The sequence below is a fragment of the Periplaneta americana genome, chromosome 15 (genome assembly GCF_040183065.1).
Source record: "Periplaneta americana isolate PAMFEO1 chromosome 15, P.americana_PAMFEO1_priV1, whole genome shotgun sequence".
NCBI lineage: Eukaryota > Metazoa > Arthropoda > Insecta > Blattodea > Blattidae > Periplaneta > Periplaneta americana.
In genome coordinates, this window is record NC_091131.1 from 49,167,317 (window position 1) to 49,189,537 (window position 22,221).

At 34.4% G+C, this 22,221-nt stretch overlaps 1 protein-coding gene across 1 annotated transcript in view; it reads right to left on the minus strand.

Annotated features, from left to right (window-relative positions):
• LOC138714867 (uncharacterized) overlaps window positions 1-21,512 on the minus strand; it is a 53,248-nt gene extending 31,736 nt beyond the window's left edge. Inside the window, exons 1-5 of the mRNA XM_069847087.1 lie at window positions 19,799-21,512; window positions 16,164-16,399; window positions 7,222-7,416; window positions 5,075-5,196; window positions 328-505 (exon numbers count right to left, since the gene is read on the minus strand). Coding sequence (XP_069703188.1) covers window positions 328-505; window positions 5,075-5,196; window positions 7,222-7,416; window positions 16,164-16,399; window positions 19,799-19,925 — 858 coding nt within the window. The 5' untranslated portion in view covers window positions 19,926-21,512. The remainder of the gene's footprint in view (window positions 1-327; window positions 506-5,074; window positions 5,197-7,221; window positions 7,417-16,163; window positions 16,400-19,798) is intronic.
• Between the last annotated feature and the right edge of the window lie 709 nt (window positions 21,513-22,221).

A 22,221-nucleotide genomic window follows, 5' to 3' on the forward strand; every position in this document is an offset into this window, starting at 1 on the left:
GCAGATATTCTGCGTCATCATATGATGAAAGAGAATTTTTCTCCGTTCCATCACTCTTTCATCATTTGTGACTCGTCTTTCTTACTTATTGACCTGTCATCGTAATGAATTTCTCCCTCAGTTTCGTCTTAGAAATAGAATTCTTCACAATGCTAGATTAGTAGAGTCCAGAAAGCTCTATAATATAGGTAAGTGACCACATTTGAAGGCACTGATAACAATTATTTTGGAGTGACCTGAAACCTACAAAACATAGTCAAATAATTTTTACAGGGTTTCCTGTGCGTATCTTTGTATAATATTGCTAAATAGGTAGGTACCTCGTACCTCTGATTCATGTTGACTCCATCTCCTTTCCACAACGTACTTTTCTTCTGGAAGGTAGAGACCTGCAATGCAATTTTCGGGTATCCCAGAACCAAATCTGTTCACTAATCGCATACGACTCTCTTCATGTACAGGGGGCGTCTCTGACGAAGTGCAAGAAGTCCACGAATTGTTGGATCTATCAAAAATATATTACAGTAACATAGGTAAGTCTTCATAAGAGTGAGAACACTCACAACTAGACGAGAGAAGTTTACTGAAGTTTCACACTAAAAGCAGAAAATAACTCATATAATTCTATATAGTAGCAGTAGTAGTAGATTTATTTCTACTTGTAGAGTTAAGGCCATAAAGCCCTCTCTTCCATTCAACCAGAATTAGAACAATAGCAATACAATAGCAGAAGTACAGGAACAATACTGGTATAATAATAATAATAATAATAATAATAATAATAATAATAATAATAATAATAATAATAATAATAATAAAATGAAAAAAAAAGTTTAGTTACAGGTACATGTAATTCTAAGAATCAAACAAATTATAGTAATATGAATCGAAGTAATTGTTAAAATAATAAAGAAAATTTATATGTTAAAAATAAAAATCATATATTAGAAAAAATTATATTTTAGGAAAGCTCACAGTCTAAGCCAGGCATGTCAAAACCCTGCACATTGTGCAGTCGCGCACATTGTGCAGTCGCGCACATTGTGCAACTGTCTCTGTGCGATGTGCACTCTCTATTCCCCTACCTGGAGGGAGTGAATCGCCTTGGAGGGGAACGTGACAGGGCTATACAATACCTGCAGCAGCTTTTGTTTCAGTAACACAGTTTCAGTACGAGTGCCGATTTGGCTGTGTCTGTGAATGAGTTATGATAAATAAAGTGAGGAGTTCACAGATAACGGAGAAGAGAAATTACGAATCATATAACATAATTGTTGTAATGTTTTCCTCAGCCAACAATAATAATTATTTTAAAATGAAAGGCTTTCATCAGCCTATGCCGAGGTAATAGTGTTGTGAGGTGACAATTTAGATCAGATGAGTAAAGTTCTCAAAATATGATACTGTATTGCCAGCACTTATTTCTTAATCAGTAATCTCACGGCAAAACGTACTTGACAATGGCGTTGTTTTGGAGTCTGTACTAACACAGCCATCAAAGGTTAGACGACTTACGACTTTCATTTCATAAACTGGTAAGTGTTGAGAATATAGTGAGGAATACATGTGAGGCTCTTGAGGTTGTAAGGAGAGAAGAAAACAACTATTTGCAAGGCGGAAAATTTTTCTGGAAAAATATATAAAGGCAAATTTTCCATCTCACGTAACAATATTAATTCAATATACCGGTACTTATATTAATAAAACTTTAAATCTGACATAAAGAGAATATCGTCGCTTCACAGCTTGTGAACTACACTATTAATTTCTTTGAGTAACGGTCCCAACTTTTCGATACTTGCTCTCAACGTTTTCAAATAAACTATACGTGAATTTAAATTCTAAGCTTAATTTATATTTATTAATATTAATATTAATTCATATTGACATACAGAAAGAAATGATTTCAGTGTAAAAACTTCACAGTGTCCTACTGCATGTAATTAATTGGGAGTATAATATATTCTTCAACATTTGTGCACCAATGGTCACAGTAAATAATAATGCTTGACGAACAATGAAAGAGTAGGGTGTATTACTTTAAAATAATTAGTACCTACTACATAAAATGAAATAATTTTTCGTTTCTTGTTGTTTCGAAAGTACTGCATTTTTTTTTCTTCAACTACGGTGTAAAAATCATATTAATAAATTATGCTTTACAAACCACTACTTTGTGAAGTATAACCGAGTAAGCCTAAAGTTTCTTGTATTACAATTGTCAAATATAGACACTGATAATAACTGTGTTTTTTTCGTTCTGCTAACTATGTTTATAATGTCCAAATGTTTATTTAATCCAACCCTAGAAGCGCAGAATAGATTATTGTACACTCCTCCAGCTAAGAACGGGTAAGAGCAACGCTTGATTGATGCAACCTGCACAGACCGGCGATCTGCGCACATAACTGCACATTTAGAGTCTGATTTCTGACATGCCTGGTCTAAGCAGTCTATTTGAGAACCGGGTTTTGAAATTAGTAAAGTCTGACAGCCCCTTAAGGTATGAGGTAGGGAATTCCAATGACGAGAAATTGAAACAGTGAATGATGAAGAGTATCGGGAAGTGTTATGATGAGGTATACTCAATATACTGGTGATTTGAGATCGAGTATTTAGGTTATAGTTGAAGCATAAATACACAAGACGAGACGACAGATAACTTGGGGTTAAGGTGCGCAGAATTTGAAATAGAAGAGAAAACAGTGTAAAGTTCTGCAATCGTTGAGCCGGAGCCAAGATAAGGATTCGAAAAATGGTGAAATATGATCATATCGTCGGACACTGCATACATATTTTAAAAACATATTATGAACACGTTGTAATTTGTTCGAGTGTTCGGTGCTTAAGTGAGTGAACAACACGTCACAATAGTCATAGTGCGGCATTAGGAGTGTTTGAACTAATGTTTGTTTCTGTGGCACGAGAAAGAAATGCTTGAACTGGCTTAACAAGTGAATAGACGAGCAGATTTTTTACACGTGTGCTTTACTTGGTAATTCCAACTTAATTTGTTATCAAAATATATTCCTAAATTTTTAACGATGGATGAGTAAGGAATTTCAATATTACTAAGCGTAATGGCCGGAATTTGACTATCGTTCAAAGTTTTCAGCAGTCTTTTGGTTCCGATGATTATGGCCTGCATCTTAGCTGCATTAAGTCTAAGTCCGAATCTGCTGGCCATGTCGAGACTGAAATGAGATCGTTATTTAATTTGTGGATAGAATCATTTAATGTATCAGGTCGGAAATGTACATAGAGTTGGAGATCATCAGCATATAGATGGTAGCGACAATGTACTATGTTCGTTGACACGTCATTTATATAAATAAATATATATATATGGCTCCCCCCTTTTGTAGATCGCCAAGAAGAAGACTGATTGTCGTCAGAGACGCATTGTCGGTGGTCACGCAGGTATGATTCCATCCAGCTCATAGTACTGTCGGAAAAATGTAGTCTTTAATTTGGCTAAGAGCAATTCGATATCCACAGAATTAAAAGCATTACTCAGATCGAGGAGGCATAGAGCCGTCCCCTCTCCTCTATCCATTGCATTTCGAATGTCTTCAGTTACATTAAGTAGGGTCATAGCAGTGCTGTGACCTGATCTGAACCCAGATAGGCTATATCTTTCTTGTTCTAAATGCATAAAGGCAGATGAAACTATTAAGCATTTATTATACGAATGTGAAGAGCTCGCACTTTTTGGAGCTACTTCATGCAAGCAATTAAATAAGCCATATCAGACTTCAATTAACGGTATAGTCACTTTTACTGGAGATGCTATGCTGTTCAGAAATAAGAAAAAAGGAAAGGCAATAGATCTGAAAGTCACGTTGTGCAAGATCCATTCTTCACTTCCATTTATAATCTCTGATTAACAACAGAACATACCTGCCTAGCTGTTTACCTCTACAAAAGTTGACATATATTCATCCGACGAATGTAACCATATGCAGAGAACGCAATAGCAAAATGGACAACAACTACCGGTACCTACTAGTATGTCCCAGACTTGATAAAAAAACTTCAAGAAGCAGGAAACATCAATTCACTCTATTGGAGAGCTAGGCAACAAATGGACTCATCTTCTAATGTTGGCTATTAGAATAAGTTAATCTATGAGTAGATTGAACATATACATTGATATTTATGCACGGAGCTGCACCAGGATCATTGCATTAGAAAAACTGAGGCAGAACTATATGCTGCTTATACTGTTTAAATTAAAATGCAGAAAACAAGTACCGGTATCTTAAAAGAAATAGTTTTATAATTAAAAATTATATTTACAAATATCATTATCAGCACTGGTTATACTAAATCTTTATAATCATGATAAAAGTTATAGGTGGAAATGAAGAATAAGTATACACCCGAGTTGAATCAGTTCTGAGCACTCCAACCTACATGAATCTAATGTGATACAGAAAGAACGATATTAATTAAACATCTATGTACTCTTAATCGATTTCAGAAGCTTGCTCAGAATCCCTTTTGGTGATACAATAAAAAATAATAAGATATAAATCAGAGTGAAACTCAATTCTCACAATAAACACCATAACTTGGAACTTTACAATTCCAAACATCTGTGATAGGAGATAAATTCTTCAACAAGAATTAAACATAAAACAGCAAGGCTCTTAATACTAAAATCATGAATCTTCTGATAACAGGTGCATACCATTCAATAAAGAATTCATAGATGACGAATTTTCTTTCTATAACTAAGAACAATATGGTTATTTATTATTTTAATCTATTACATATGTATTTTTTTTATAATTTGTGAATACTATTTCTGACATATTATTATTGTCTTTATAGTATTTTTATAGTAGCTAGCTACCTAGAGACCAAAACTTATTTAGAGCTATATTTTTTATTCTTATATCATTTATACAGACCCAAAAACAAAATTTGAGCCACCTGAATTTTACAAGTTCCAGTTATAAGATACTGCGCATGCTTCAGTACATTATAGTAATGTAATATTGTACAAATTGTTCTCTCATCTCTTGAATAAATGTTCCTTGAAGTATACATATTAGTGTGGTCTACTTGCCTGTGTATTTTTCTTGGCTTTTTATACAACGTCTGCACTTCAGTTAGTGAGGTTCCTGGTCTTGGATGCAGAATAGTATCCATAAATGTTGGTGCCTGTACCCATTGATCCCTATCAATTTGCTAGAAGGAAGATTAATTTGAATATTATTGCAATTGAATTTTTTCTTACATTAAATAGGCTAACAAAATTAGAATCAAGTCTATTGGATATGGGGAAATGTAAATACAACAACATATTGGATTGATGAAATTAGTTCATTGTAATGAAATTTCATTACATAGAACATAAAAATTTATAAAACTATTTTATGAAAGATTTAATTATTTTAATGTCATTTAGGAATATGGTTAATATAACCATCTGTTAAAATAAACCAAGTTGTAATTACCTAGATGATTAGTTCAGCTTATGTCAGCCATCATCAGAAGTAGTTTAGTTTATTTTAACACATCAATCAATCTTCTTAATGTATCCAGCTGTTTTCTGACAACATAAGGTCCACTATAGTTCACTGTAGTCTTTTCAGTTTTTATTTTTCATAAAAGTGGTTATATTAACTACAGTATATACTGGTATCTAAGCGATATAAAGTGTTAAAAGTGTGTAATCAAGATTAATATTTAAATGTTTCTTAAAGTGACCAAATGACCTGGAAATGTACAAAACCTTTCCCAGACATGTTCAAACAGTTTTAACAAAAGCCAGAACAGGTCACATTGTCACACAATTGTACCTACACCGATTTCATCTTTCTGATAATCCTACTTGTCTGTGGTGTAATAATCATAATGAATTATCTGGAACACATTCTTCTATACTGTCCATCCATAAACCACAAAAGAAGTAAATTAAAATCATCAGTACCAGTTGCATTTTCTGCAATTTTTGGAAACTATTTCCTTAAATTCGTTTTTTTTTTTTTATTATTTCTTTACAGTACTCATTCATTCATTCCATTTAACTTATTCATTCATTTATTTATTTTATGTTATTTAGTTTAAATAAATTTATTTAATTCAATTTATTTATTTAAATTTATTTATTTGTTTGTTTGTTTGTTTGTTATTTATTTATTTGTTTAATTTATTTATTTTATTTATTTATTTATTTATTTAATTTATTTTATTTTATTTATTTTAATTTTATTTATTTATTTTAATTTAATTTAATTTTATTTATTTTAATTTTAATTTATTTATTTTAATTTTAATTTATTTATTTTAATTCAAATTTCTTTATTTTAATTTAAATTTCTTTATTTTAATTTAAATTTCTTTATTTTAATTTAAATTTCTTTATTTTAATTCAGATTTCTTTATTTTAATTTAAATTTATTTATTTTAATTTAATTTATTTGTTTATTTTATTTTATTCATTCGTTCGTTCGTTCGTTCGTTCGTTCGTTCGTTCGTTCGTTCGTTCGTTCGTTCGTTCGTTCGTTCGTTCGTTCGTTCATTCATTCATTCATTCATTCATTCATTCATTCATTCATTCATTCATTCATTCATTCATTCATTCATTCATTCATTCATTCATTCATTTATTTATTTATTTATTTATTTATTGTGAACTCTTAATAAACGACAAACATTATTGAAGTTGTTTTATTCTGAAGGAAAGTGAAGCTGATATTCATGTATTTACGGCATTTAAAAGTAGGTCTACTCTGTTCCTATATTAGAGGATAATGGACAATATTCACTGGTTTGTTATTTCACGCTCATGGATATTTTTTGTGGGCAGATTTCTCTGTAGGTCACGGTTTTGTTAAAACTGCAAATGTGTTTGCAGGGTAACGTTTCATGAGACTGATGAAGAAGAAATTCGTATTTATGTACCTACGAGCTTAATTGTAGTGCAATTGCCAATTGCATCCATTGTCTAAAGATTCCAACGATGTCACTGTATCTAACGAACGAAGTAGGAAGAAGAATAGAAAATTTGAGAGGGCACAATAAACTAATATGATGGAGTGCTGATATGGCAAGTGTCAAGTGAATCTGGACCTAAACAACATACAGATTGTAAACAAAATATATATGTCTATTCTATACAGCATAATCATTAATAATACTAATAACTTTATACAATAATGGCTATTTTTGTGTGTAAGTTATAATAAGAGTTTAATTCAGAAAATGTACCGTTTCTGCATCACCTCCAGCCCCATAGTGACACCAGATATGTGGACGATCAACCTTTGGCAGAGCTACTTTCCTTACTGGAAGGTAGACAGTGCTAATACTAGTGCTGGAAGCAACTGAGGTCTCTGAACATGAGGACCCAGGATCATCAGGGCTCAGGAACTTCACTCGTTCACACCACGAGTTCCAGAACGTCTGTAATGTGACGTTATAGAACATAAAGTTACAAAGTAACATAATACGACATAAATATAAAATTATAAATAACAGAATTGTTGCATGTATTTAAAATATTTCTTATCTTCTTAGATCGAATACATTGATACTATGAAACCAGTGGCGACTCATCTGAGGCAGGATCCCTCAAGTTTTTGTAAAATGCTATGCTTTATTGTTAATAATCTAGTCAGCAATGGAAAGAAAAAAATTAAATCAATTAATGTAAAATTCTCCGGAGGTAAAATAGTCCCTCAATCAGATCTCCGGGTAGGGACTGCACTGAGAGATGCCAAGAATCGTACTAAAGTAGTAATTTGGAACACCAAAAGTCACACCGTCCAGTCAATCAGAGCCAAATTTAACATTGAAAAGAACCATATAATGAGAAAAAGAGGCAAATATAATACCAAAAGGATTGAAGTATGGTGTCAGTCCAATGCAGAAGCAAAATCCATTCTCTGTAATATAAAAATGAAAGAAAAAAATGGCTGGCTAGAAACATCTTCATAGCGGCCATGCAGTATAGTTATACTGAAAATTTGCATCACATTATTTTTATGATTCTACTTACTGTTTTCCTTCCCACAGCTTGAGAACGGACCTAACTCTGTTCTGCCGTTGTCTGTTTCTAATTTAGATAATGATGTAATTCACGAAACTTCCAAATACATGACTTTAACAACGAGAAATTTTCCAGGTGTCTGCGATTTGCACCACGCATACTGCCCGTGCCTCACTTCCTGAGCTGTTTCTTTGCGGGGCGAGACGCAGAGGGGGTGAGTGGGAGGTCCTGGGTACCGCATGTGCCTACTACCCTACGTTCAATACATCGGCCTTTTCAGGATTCCTTTCGTCAGCTATGGAGCAAGATCAGCCATGGACAAGCGAATGTATAGGTTGTCCCCTCACAAAACAAATTATGTCCTACTTATCAATTCCTGTAACTAAATACTAATACCAATTGTAGACTACAGTCTAATGGCGATTAAGGTTGTCACGTGTACACATCCGTAAACTCTTTCCTCTATGGCAGTGTTCCTCAAACGTTTTTCCACCGCGAAACCCCTTTTAATCTAAAGTGTAACTGCGGAATCCATATAATATTTTATTAGTATTTAATAGTAAACAGACAAGTGAGAGCTAGTATCTCAATAATTCTGTTCAGTGGGACGAATGTATTTGCTTTTTAAGCCTGCAATCTGGTTTTATGGTGGAAAGTTGTCTCATTTATGCTATACTTCTGCATTTTGTCTTTTCGGTATTTTTTTTTAGTGGACACATACGCAGAGAATCCAGTGATGAAAGTAATAAGTATTATGGGTATTTTCCGTTTTAGATGTTCATTAGGCCTAAACATACTGTTATTACGCATATTATTGGAATATTATTACGCATATTCTTGGATTATTATTATTATTACCATTATTATTATTATTATTATTATTATTATTATTATTATTATCGGTGGTTTCATGTTATTATTGATTTATATTTTCGTAACATTTATATATTTTTATAGTAAGTTATCCACTAAGTATAAAATAGCCACCAGAGCATCCCAGTTGGCTAAGGCGCTTGCCTATCGATCCAGAGTTGCGCTCGGGTGCGGGTTCGATTCCCTCTTGGGCTGATTACCTGGTTCGATTTTTTCCCGAGGTTTTCCCCAACCGTAAGGCGAATGTCATGTAATCTTTGGCGAATCCCCGACCTCATCTCGCCAAATACCATTTCGCTATCATCAATTCCATCGATGCAAAATAACCTAGTAGTTGATACAATGTCGTTAAATAATCAAGAAAAAAAAAGTATAAAATAAAATTTAAAGTCATGTAGGGCTCACGGAACCCCGGAACATACTTTGAGAAATGCTGCTCTATGGCAATTCAGCAATTGTCCAGACTGAACGAAGAGTGGCCTAGTGTGTACTTACATCGCCATCGCCATCGCCATCAGAGATAATAGCGATAGTGGCAACCACGATTAGAGTATCCAGTATTATAAACAGTAAAAACCCCTGCAATGGCATAGGATAATGTTTTCAGCACATGTAATATGCTGCATTGCCACACGCTGCAACTGCCGTGCCGGTCCGAGCAGACCTAAGAGGCATGGTTATAAGCACTAGTGAGCTCTCGGTTCAGGACGTGAGATACGGGCAGTACATGTGGAAAGAAAATTGGCAAACGCTTATTCTCGAAGTGTGTCGTAGCTCAGTGGTATAATGTCTGCTCACATAAACCCGCCAGTCCACACCTGTGGAGTAACGGTCAGCGCGTCTGGCCGCGAAACCAGGTGGCCCGGGTTCGAATCCCGGTCGGGGCAAGTTACCTGGTTGAGGTTTTTTCCGGGGTTTTCCCTCAACCCAATACGAGCAAATACTGGGTAACTTTCGGTGTTGGACCCCGGACTCATTTCACCGGCATTATCACCTTCATATCATTCAGACGCTAAATAACCTAGATGTTGATACAGCGTCGTAAAATAACCCAATAAAATAAAAAATAAAAAATAAAAAAAATAAACCCGCCATCAGTCCCTAGCATCATATCCTACCTATCGTCTCACTGTACTTACAGTGCGATTTTTTTAGTTACTGTAATCAACGATCATTCAGTACGATGCGGTGTTTTGCACGTTAAGTCACATACACATACGAGATTAGGAACAATTTTATGGGTTGCTCAGCAACATCTGGAACCATCCTAGTTACGGCCCTGATTACGCCTAAAACCACATTGATATCCCAAATAATTTCATTTACTATGAAATTAATCTTCTCAAAAGAATATTGGACAAAATTTTGTACGACGTCAATAAAAGTGATATCCCTAGAAAGTTACTACAATTAGTCTTTTCTCTCTTCTTACAGGTAGGTACGATTATGGACTCTCTGGTACAATTTCCTTTTCCCAAATAGCAAGTACGAGCTTAGGTATAAATTTCACTACATAATGTGTTTCCACCCTCTTGTATTAATGCTGCTGGTATTTGATCGATACCTGGAGACTTGTATTAACAATAATACAATTGAATTTCAAAGATCTGCCGAATGTTATGCACGAGGTCGCTAAAAGACCTGCCAAATGTTAACCATGAGAGCGCGGTGATAATACTTTTTCAGCTATTCTATCCAATTTCGACTTCAGAAATTGTGGATTTTTATCCTCATGGGGTTTTAACATCGAAAATGTACAGGGGAATAAACTGAAACTCGTCCGTATCATAGCCAATACACCACGAGATACAGCCAGATTCATTCGATAAGAAAAGCTCTGTCAAAGTTATTAAAGTAAAATATTCGCATTTTCACTTCAGAGTAATTTACGGTATCGTCTTTATTTGATCAGGCCTATATTAGCATAATGCAGAGGGCGATAAATAACTGCCATGAGGTATATCGTAGCGTAGGGAAATCACCAAGAAATGAGTTTACTACTGTTTCCTATTTCAGACTACCGGTACTTTAGTAATCCTATCAATTACAATAAAACTCGCTCAAATTTTTGTATATCAATTTCGTAAATTTTCTCTAATCGCGTCTGCGATTTTATTTGAGTACTTTTCCAGCTTCTTGAACCCGACACAATTACTCTTTATATGATCTAAAGAAGACTCGTTTTTTGCGAAATGCTCGTGTAATATTGCTAAAATCTCCATTATAGTTCCACGCGCCCTTTTTGACATGGCCAACAACAAAGCTTTTGGAAGTAACTACTGTTACGCAGCCGTTTATGTTTCTCTTATTATTCCAAACTTTATATTGGATTCATTAGATGAAACGCAAGACTTCGGAAATAATAATGACAATAACGAAATTGTAGATTTGCACTGCATAATATAGGCCTAAATGTTATTTAAAAATCGAGTAGACAGTAAGCACATTAACAACAATGGTCAAAGTTGCCAACTTGGTGAGAGAATCTATAGAGAGTTTAATTTTTAAAGTCTGATGATTCTGATTGAATACTTCACTAGCATAGACCCTATAATAGTCAGCTGTGTCGAGAAATGTCAAGAAGACAGGTCACAGGAGGAAAATGCCACAACAGAGAATAAGTCCTAAGATACTGATAGGCCTAACTCTTGTAAGATAATTTCAAAATTCTGCTACAATTGCTTATATTACTTTTACTTTTTGATTGTAGCATGTAGTTTATAATATAACATAAATTTTCATTAATATTAAACTATTGTTTTCACGTAGTCTGTTGTATTTTTATACTGCACAAAATTTGTTTCATTGCTGCACATATTGGCTTTATTACTGTACCTATACTGCACAAATTGTGTATTGTATTGTATTGTATTTATTAGCATTCCATGGTATTCATACATGCTTACAGCTAGAATATGGAACAAGTCAAAAAACTTAATACTATTATAAAATCTTAATTTATAGTCACAGTCTAGATGAAATATATACAGACGAGATTTACAATATAGTCTACTAGTACAACACGAAGTTTTAGTATCAATTTCATGAAGTGTTATTGAATGTCATGAATTCACCTACAGAATAGAAGGCGTGAGAAATTAGGTACTTCTTTAATTTGGCTCTAAATAATCTTATGTTTTGAGTTTCATTTTTTATATCGATAGGGAGGCTATTAAAAATTTGTACTGCCATATAACGCACTCCTTTCTGATAGCACGATAGACTTGCCGATGGAGTATGAAAGTCATTTTTTGACGTGTATTTATGCTATGAACTGTTGAATTAGTTACAAAGTTTTCACGATTACATACGAGGAAGACTATTAATGAAAAGATATACTGACAAGCCATGGGCATTATTTGTAGTTTTTTGAAAATAGTCCTACACGACTCCCTAGATTTCGCACCTACTATTATTCTAATTACTCTTTTTTGTAATAGAAATATATTGTTACTATCTGTGGAATTTCCCCAGAATATTATTCCAAAACTCATTACCGAGTGGAAGTATGCAAAGTATATTGTTTTTAAGGTATTGATATTTATTATCTTTTGCACAGATCTAATAGCAAAACAAGCTGAATTTAGTTTTGGGGTAATTTCTTTAATATGATTTTTCCAATTTAACACATTATCGATTTTTAAGCCAAGAAATTTGGTTGTTGTTGTTTCTAATAGGGATCTATTGTTAATTATTGCGCTAGAAATTTGCGACGTTGAATTTGGACAGGATTTAAATTGAATTATGTTAGTTTTGTTACAATTTAATATTGCACACTAAAAAAAAAAAAAGCCCTGACCTATTGGCTAGATGAAGATTTTCTAGCTCTTGAAGATCATAATAACTATTCCACAAAATTCCATTACATTTACTATATTTCATTTCACGTTCTTCTAGGAAGGAAATGCATAAATAGTTTAAACATATGGTGTGGACAAGGGCGCCCATAGGGGGGAGCCAGTGGTAGTAATTGCTACCACTGAGATTTTCAATTTAACGCTTTTTTTATTTTTCTCTGCGTATTCGATACATGTTTTCTCCAACTCTCGGTAAACAATTCAACAAAAGCAAGTGCTTTAAACTATGAATGCGTGCGCAGGGTAATTTAGATTTCAGAACTGGCTATTTTTTATGTTGAATTTTCTCTCTCTCGTCCATCTGTTTCCTTTAATTTTCTAACCATCTTGCTACCACTGAGACTGGATCCTGCGGGCGCTCTTGGGTGTGTATACAAGAAAAAGAACACGGGTTTATTGAAAATCAGACGACTAAAATGTTTGCAAATTCCTCAAAACGAAGTTAGGCCTACAGCGTGAAATGTTTGTATTGATAGGTTTGTAATATGCAATTGCGCCTAAAAACTTGTACGTCTGTAGGTTTCTGAATCAACACCAGAAAAAAGTTATAGCAAGATGGTCAGGCACCGTGTAAGCTATCCCAGCGCACAGCGGTCCAAATCACGAATCTAGCGGGACAAAAATAATTTTGGTCATCCTTGAAGATGTAAGTAAAAATGGTTCACTATTACTTTAAACATATCGCCCTATCATGATTCAGTATTTAATCAAAATAAAATAATACTGTGTTATAGAGCCTCAAAGTTGAATGTTTAGATGCTGACTGCGTCTGGCGTCAGACTGTTATTGTCACTGTGAGATTAGTTAGTGGCTGCTCCCACTCCTACTGGATTTTAAAGATAAACGTATGTGCAACTTTTTGGTATAATAATTATACATATACTGGGATATTAACTAGTATTCGTTAGCGGAAAAATTCAATTATTATTTTTATTACGTAACTTTAACCCTTTCTTACCTATAGATACCATATGGCAATAATTAACTTTATAGCATTTATATACTTGTGTGTTACATATGAAGGTAAATTTTGCTGGATAACTTATATTTCAATACATTTTCATCAATATAGTTTTGTTTCAAATGTTGCCACTCCCGTAACTTTGTCACTGAATTGGTCCTAATACAGCTATTTGTTTCAACATGGATTGCTTGTAAATTTAATTTGGGTTAAAAAGGGTTAAACAGCGGGTCAAAAACCCTGATGGAACTGATATTATTTAACCTTTTCGGTGAAATCCGGAAGACCTAATTAGTCAAATCCACTCTCCTCATCTCCACACTGGGGCCCTCTGGAATCTTTTAAGATGCAAAAAAGAGAGTGGTGTGCGAAAAGCAACGACAAGCTACTGCTTTTCTCTTTCTCAAGAAAAACTGCAAACATGGCATGATAAGTCTTTACACAGTAAAAAGAAAAAGGAGCATCTTCTGCGTACCTCTGGAAATAGAACTAAGGAAAAAATCAATGAAGTGCTTTGTATGAGGTGTGGCATTGTATGGAGCAGAAACATGGACATTACGAAGAATTGAAGAGAAGCTATTAGAAGCTTTTGAAATGTGGATATTGAGAAGAATGTAACGTGTGAAGTGGAAAGACAGAATAAGAAATGAAGCTGTGTTGGAAAGAGTGGGTGAAGAAAGAATGATGCTGAAACTGATCAGGAAGAGGAAAAGGAATTGGTTGGGTCACTGGCTGAGAAGAAACTGCATACTGAAGGATGAAGGTATGGTGAACGGGAAAAGAGTTCGGGGCTGAAGAAAATATAAGATGACAGACGACATTCAGAACAATGAATGAATGAATGAATGAATGAATGAATGAATGAATGAATGAATGAAATTTTAAATAAACTTAAAAAATACATACCCGAACATATCGATAAAAATGTAGTATATTGTAGAGAAATGTAAGGGCTATAAGAGGCTTTAAACTGCAAAGCGCGCCACTTGCGCATTTTAAAGATATTTGTCATTTCTTCCAAGGCGATTAACAAGAAAAAATTCCCGCAACCAGGACTTATCTTATTCGAAAAGAAAACGCCAGTAGGTATCGTACCAAATCGACACAAACGGACAAAACCCTCATAAAAAGTAAATAGAAAGTTACTTTGAAGTTATTGAATAAATTAAACAATTGAATTTAATGTATAATAATTTTATGCGTCGATCTTACACAATTAGTTTTGTAATAAAAGTTAAATTTCTTACGTTCAATTTATTTCCTTAACAATAGAGATTTTAATGCTTTCATAATAGATATTAAACAATTATTATTACTATTATATAAAAATTTACTTGAAGCAAGTAAAGCGATAGGTTTGGAAGCAAATCCCGAAAAGACCAAGTATATGATTATGTCTCGTGACCAGAATATTGTACGAAATTGAAACATAAAAATTGGATATTTATCCTTCGAAGAGGTGGAAAAATTCAAATATCTTGGAGCAACAGTAACAAATAAAAATGACACTCGGGAGGAAATTAAACGCAGAATAAATATGGGAAAATGCGTGTTATTATTCGGTTGAGAAGCTTTTGTCATCTAGTCTGCTACAAAAAAAAAATCTGAAATTTAGAATTTATAAAACAGTTATATTACCGGTTGTTCTGTATGGTTGTGAAACTTGGACACTCACTTTGAGAGAGGAACAGAAATTAAGGGTGTTTGAGAACAAGGTTCTTAGGAAAATATTTAGGGCTCAGAGGGATGAAGCTACAGGAGAATGGAGAAAGTTACACAACGCAGAACTGCACACATTGTATTCTTCACCTGACATAATTAGGAACATTAAATGCAGACGTTTGAGATGGGCAGGGCATGTAGCACGTATGGGGGAATCCAGAAATGCATATAGTGTGTTAGTTCGGAGACCGGAGGGAAAAAGACCTTTGGGGAGGCCGAGACGTAGATGGGAGAGTGATATTAAAATTGATTTGAGGGAGGTGGGATATGATGGTAGAGACTGGATTAGTCTTGCACAGGATAGGGACCGACGGCGGGCTTATGTGAGGGCAGCAATGAACCTTCGGGTTCCAAAAGCCATTTGTAAGTAAGTTGTAAGTAAGCTTCATGTTATATATAAGTACCTCAATCTACTCTGCAAGAATAGAAATGGTAATACTACATAGACAGTTAACTTTCGAGTTCATACATAAAATAAACTTTTAGGGCCCTATTCATAGACATTCTTAGCGCGGGCTTTCGGTGGATGATCAGCGAACTAACGTTTTTCGTATTCATAAACCAGTGATAGCGATATGATATGAATCCTGTTTAGCACGCTCTTAGCGCGGGCTAGCGAAATGTCTATGAATAGAACCCTAATTCTCCAATCATAGTAGGCCTACTTAGAATGAACCATATATATTATGAACATAGAGTACGTTATTTAATCTTCCCTTACTTGACTATTGGACTTAAATCAACTGACCTGTCTGTTGCCAAGGCCACCAAGCTCGTAGTATAGGACCTTGTTGTTACAAAAATGTGCCTTCAGTGTATATTTCTTCCGTCGTCTGAACACGTTCAAGTTCACACGCTCAACGGGATAAATACCAGTGAGTTCAAAATTCTCAACAGCAGGATCTATACCTGAATAATACACACTCACATCATCTGCTGGCTGTATTATGTCTTTAGCTATGATCAGCTTCGTAGGAGTCAATCCTGTTTAGTATAAACAAGAACAAATGTGTACTATTAATAAATTATTAATTTCAATATTCTGAAGAAAAGCATTTTATGCCCTATATTACTAATTTATTTATATAATAGGCTAGTTTTTATTTCTCATTATAATTGATATAATAATTTTATGATGCTGATGTTCGGGGCAACGTAACTTCACTTTTCAGGCGCCCTAAACCTCAGAAGTGGGTTACATATAAGCCACTGCCAGAAAAGAAGACCAGAAAGATAATATGGTGGCATTGGGGAAAAATGATGCTATTGCTGTAATCAGTCAATGAAGCAATTAAGGAGAAAAGGAGGGAAGATACTAAATTAAAAGATATACAGAGTGACTCACGAGGATTTACCGTCACTTATGGAGCTTATTTCCGAAGACATTCTGAGGAAAAAATGTCATATAAACATCTGTCCTAATCTCAACATTTTCAACATTTTACAGTTATATTATCAGACTCCAAAGCAGCTATTCTATCAATAGTCTCTAAACACATACCTTCATCTCAAACAGCAGAAATAACTAAAATTCTCTCTCAATTAATATCACTCAATAAAAGAACTGTATTCCAATGGATACCATCCCATTGTGGAATCCTGGGAAACGAGAATGCGGATGCTTTAGCAAAGAAGGGCAGCACTGCTACTTACTGACCTGTTACTAAATCTACATACCGTATTACTCTGTGAAAAGATTTATTAAATCTATATACTTAGACTTCAACAAACAAAATTTGATAACACAATCCCAAGGGAAAAAATGGAACTCTCTGCATCAAAATCCACAGTTAATTCCCGATTTACCACGAAAATCGTCTGTAGCTGCATTTAGATTGGCAACAGGCCATGATTGTTTGGCCAAACACCCGCATAGAATTGGAATATATCAGTCCCCTAACTGTCCATTATGCAACTCAAACCAAGAAATGGATTCGGAACACCTCAGAATCTGTGCTTCAGTGGCTGGTCATGATAATACCTTTGAAAAATATTGGAGTGCAAGAGGTCAAATGACTTTATTGTCAAACGCTTGGCATTAGAAAACAACAACAACAACATTTTCAAAGTTACATTAATTTGAAGTTGTTTGTAAGATACCTTTTTTCTTTAGTGTTAAGGGTAAATGAATATTACAAATAGAGAATGAACTATTCAGAAGTATCATTTCTTTAATTGGCTAGTGTTCTGAAGCTAAAAATGTGTTGTCAGTTGCTTTGTACAGATTTTGTTTTTCAATTTTTAACTAGAAATGATATCATTCTTACGTATCACAAAAATTGTTACAAATCATACGACTTTAGGGGTACTTGATTCTTTACAGTTCAATTATGCATCCTAAAGTCTTCAAGAATTTACAAGAAAATGTAATTTTCTAGTTAAAAATCGGAAAAAAAAAATCTGTACGAAGCAACTATGGAATTCACAACACATTTTTAGCTTTAGAATATTAGCTAATTAAAGAAATGATACTCCTGAATAGTTCATTTTTATCTGTAATATTCTTTTACCCTTAAAACTCAAGAATAATGGTATTTTACTAACAACTCCAAATATTAAGATTAGGACAAATGTTTATATGACACTTTTTGCTCAGAATGTCTTCGGATATAAGCTTCGTAAGGGACGGTAAATCCTCGTGAGTGCGTTCCCTTGCAAGGATCCTTGCGACGTAACATTATGTCAGCTTCATCCATCTCACTTCGATCACATCATCCCACTTAAGGGACTTAGGAAAATTTTGCAGCGAAGAAAGCTGAAAACTGATCGTAACATTAGGAATAGGATTATGTTGGGATCGAAAACTTATTTGATTATACTCATGACTACTATATTGCATGTAAGTAAATCACTGTGTGTTCATTAGTTCACAACTATGCCGTATTAACAGCAAGTGCACGTAAATTGCGTATCATATAAGTAGGATAAGAAGTTAAAAAAACTAGGCCTATGTGCGGAAACTGGACATGTACTGTGAAGTGGGACAAACTGGCAATAAAACAAAATAAAAATTAAACCATGATATCATCCCTATTTGTGACTTAAAATTATAATAAAAATAGTTAAGAAGTGGAGGAAAAATAATGAACTTTTAAAAATATCTTAAATGCATCTAAGACAATAGGCCCTAATTAAAATCCTATTTTTATGGCAAAGTTTACCCCAGATTACTTACTTACTTACAAATGGCTTTTAAGGAACCCGAAGGTTCATTGCCGCCCTCACATAAGCCCGCCAGCGGTCCCTATGATATCGAAAATAGTTCATTTCAGAGGAAAAAGGAAGAAAGGGAGAATGTACGCCACACGATGTACCCTGCAAGGTCTTTCCTTTAAAAAAAACGGTGAAACGATGAGTGACTTCCGCCGAATTTGGAATAGACACCGACTGACTTGAACTGCCAACATAGAAAACAAAAAATCACTACCTGTTCAAGAGCGCCACACTCAATCGCTTTCACCTTCATCTTGACGATAATAAAAGCCTAAACTAACCTAACCTAACCTGTCACTAAAATCCTAAACTAACCTAACCTAATTTGTCACAAATTCGCCTATACAAGGCATAACAAAAGCCTAAACTATCCTAACCTAACCTGTTACAGTTTCGTATATGCAAACCATAATAAAAGCCTAAACTAACCTAACCTAATCTAACCTGTCACTAAAATACTAACCTAACTTGTCACAGATTCGCCTATATAAGGCATAACAAAAGCCTAAAATATCCTAACGCAACTGTCACAGTTTCGTATATGCAAAGCATAATAAAAGCCTAAACTAGCCTAATCTAACCTAACCTGTCACTAAAATCCTAAACTAACCTAACCTAACCTAACCTGTCACAAATTTGCCTATAAAGGCATAACAAAATCCTAAACTACCGTAACCTAACCTGTCGCAGATAAGTACATAAGACATTAAAGTCTAAACTAACCTAACCTGTCATAACACTCCATTTTCTTACCCCTACACACTTCCCTGAGGTATGAAAATGGCCGAATTTCTATCCCGCTGGAACATTCCAAACTAGCGTGAAACGTTCGTAATGTCTCGTAAGTTATGTTGGTACGACGTGTAAGACTGCCAAACAGAAACTGAAATGATGTCCCCGCTTACTACTAACCTCTTCATGATGGTTATCCTACTTTATATGTATCAATGCTATAAATAATGAAGCCTATGTGTTACGAAAGTCATGTTCACATTGAAAACATGACAACTTACTCTGCTCACAACTTCTGACACATATTTGATTTTTTTTGTTTTTCTGCAGGATCTCTTCTCAAATAATACAGTAGGCCTACATAATGTTCTATTGTAGTGTATTTATTTGCTATGTTCGAGATATCGGTAAACAATAACCTGTAAACTTTCTACTAACCCAGCTGAACTTGACGAATTCCTTTTCCATCTCTTGTTGTTTCTGCAAATGGACTTTCTATTACAACCATATCTTCAAAATCATTATATTCAGAATACAATAAGTTCTGGATTCTCCTCAAAGACATGTTTCCTACGTAACTTGAAATATAATTTCAGTTTTAAAGTAGGCATATTTTATTAAGAATAGATGTGAGACTTCATAATTTTATCACAATTTCATTATTATTACTATACACAAAATATTTAAAGATATCCCCCGACATGACTTATTTAAAACAATTGATAAAAAAAAAACAAAATAAAATGCGGTTACTATGGTGATACATGTATTTATCAGAATATTGTGTATTGCAATGGTACTGTACGATTATCGATACGGTACTCAATAAAAGAAATGAGCGGGGTCAAAAACTATGCTCGATCTGAGTTTGTCATATTTGTGCCAGTCGCCAAATAAATTGTATCTGAAACGAAGGACAGTTGTAAGTGAAAGATTATTATCGACTTAAGTTGTCAGGTTGGATTAACAGTCTAACTAGTATGACGTAAGAGCCGAACAAGAGTTCGAATCATACTAAATGGCCAATTCCTATTTCTTTTCCTTATTTTTACTTAGGCATCAGCAGTTTATTCGAATTTACTTCAACATTGGCCTCGAACTAAAATGGGAAGAAAACAAAATAAAGAAAGAAAACTTTAATAAAAGTAAAAATAGAAACTGTCTTTCACTCATAAATCACAATACATTTTTCAGAGCATATTTCTTATAAGTCCTATTCGGAAGCAAGTTCACAAGATGTTATCACAATCTAGTATATACAGTCACGAAGCTTGAGTTTATGAGGGTACTAGAAACAATAGACTGTGCAGGTACTATTTCGCATTGTCTGTGATGAGGCGATAGTAGCGATCCTACTGGTTAGCATCTATGGATGCATATTTACTACGTATTGAGCTTCGTGACTATATACTAGACTGTGATGTTATCTCTTTAAACAAGATTACAACTTTATGGATCCCGCCAACATCTTGTTGAATCTTTGCAAGCTTTGAAATCAAATGAATAATTAATCAAGAACGAATGAGCGTTCTCATAAGGCCTGAAATATTTACAAGTCTATTCGGCTGAGAACTAAATTTAAGTTTGAGAAATTCAAAATCACTTCGTTGTTCCGTAAACAGCGTACTTTTTTCTCCAGAATAAGCTCACCGAATTTGAACTGCTTTGACAAAGCTATCTTGTAACTTATGGAGGAAACATCTGGCTAATTCGTGAAGATCCGAGTTTCGAGTCCTGATGCTAACGAAATTGTTTATTAATCTCTTTGCTTTGTTCAAACTAAATAATGTCAATTCAATTTTCTAGCCTATTTTTATATGCTTTCTTTCATAACCGACACAAGATTAGAATCTCTATAACTAAAAGTAAATCCATGACGCTACAGTCCTGAAGGGGCCAGTCCGACCAGCCGGCTGTTGGCCTCACGCCCACATGCCGAAGCAGAGGTGGACGATCATGCAACTAGAACGGAGGTATCGTGTGGTTATCACGATGATCCCCCCGCCGTTATAGCTGGTTTGCTAAACCGGATTTTCGCTGCCTATCGTAGCAAGTGCATCACGATGCTGGGTGGGCACCGGTCCTATACACTGGCCGAAATTTCATGAGAAAATTTCTTCCCCCATGAGGACTTGAACCAGCGCGCATTCCGTAACGCGAGTCCCAGGCAAGATACCTTAGACCGCGACGCCACGGCGCGGGACAATTTCTATGACTAGCAAGTAAATAATTGTAACATCAGATGCGCAGTAGAAGATAGACGATTATGTAATTATTTGTAGGGCCACGTATAATACACTTAAGTGCAATACATTTGTTGAAAATTAAATTACAATACAATTCTGAAAAAAATATATATGGTCAACACTAACGTCTGAAACAAAACTCGTATATGCCCTCGCACGTACACCCAGAATCTCTTATACACTGTAAATAGTGCCACAGACGGGAGAATTTACCCATAGCAGAGTAGGCATCTGCCTACTTCGGCAAATTTTCAGGAGCGGCAAAATTTTAAATAATAAATCTGTCTTTTATGATGGAAGGCCACTATTATTCGTTCCTTGATATGTTGATTAACGCGATATTTTATACTGCCGGTATATGAAGTGTTTAAATAATCGATTACGAAAATTTGTTTTTTTTTTAGTTGGTAATTTTGAATTTGATTGGCTAGGTACCACACTTAAAAAAATTAGATTATGATACGTACTTTGATTTTATAGTGGCTTACGAGGTTTTTTTCTTCAGTTCAGATAACATCTATTATTCATATGTAGCATTACGTAACAAGTTAAATTAAAATCACTGTACCTAATCAATCATCTAATCATTTGAAAAAAAAAAATTAAATGGAAAGG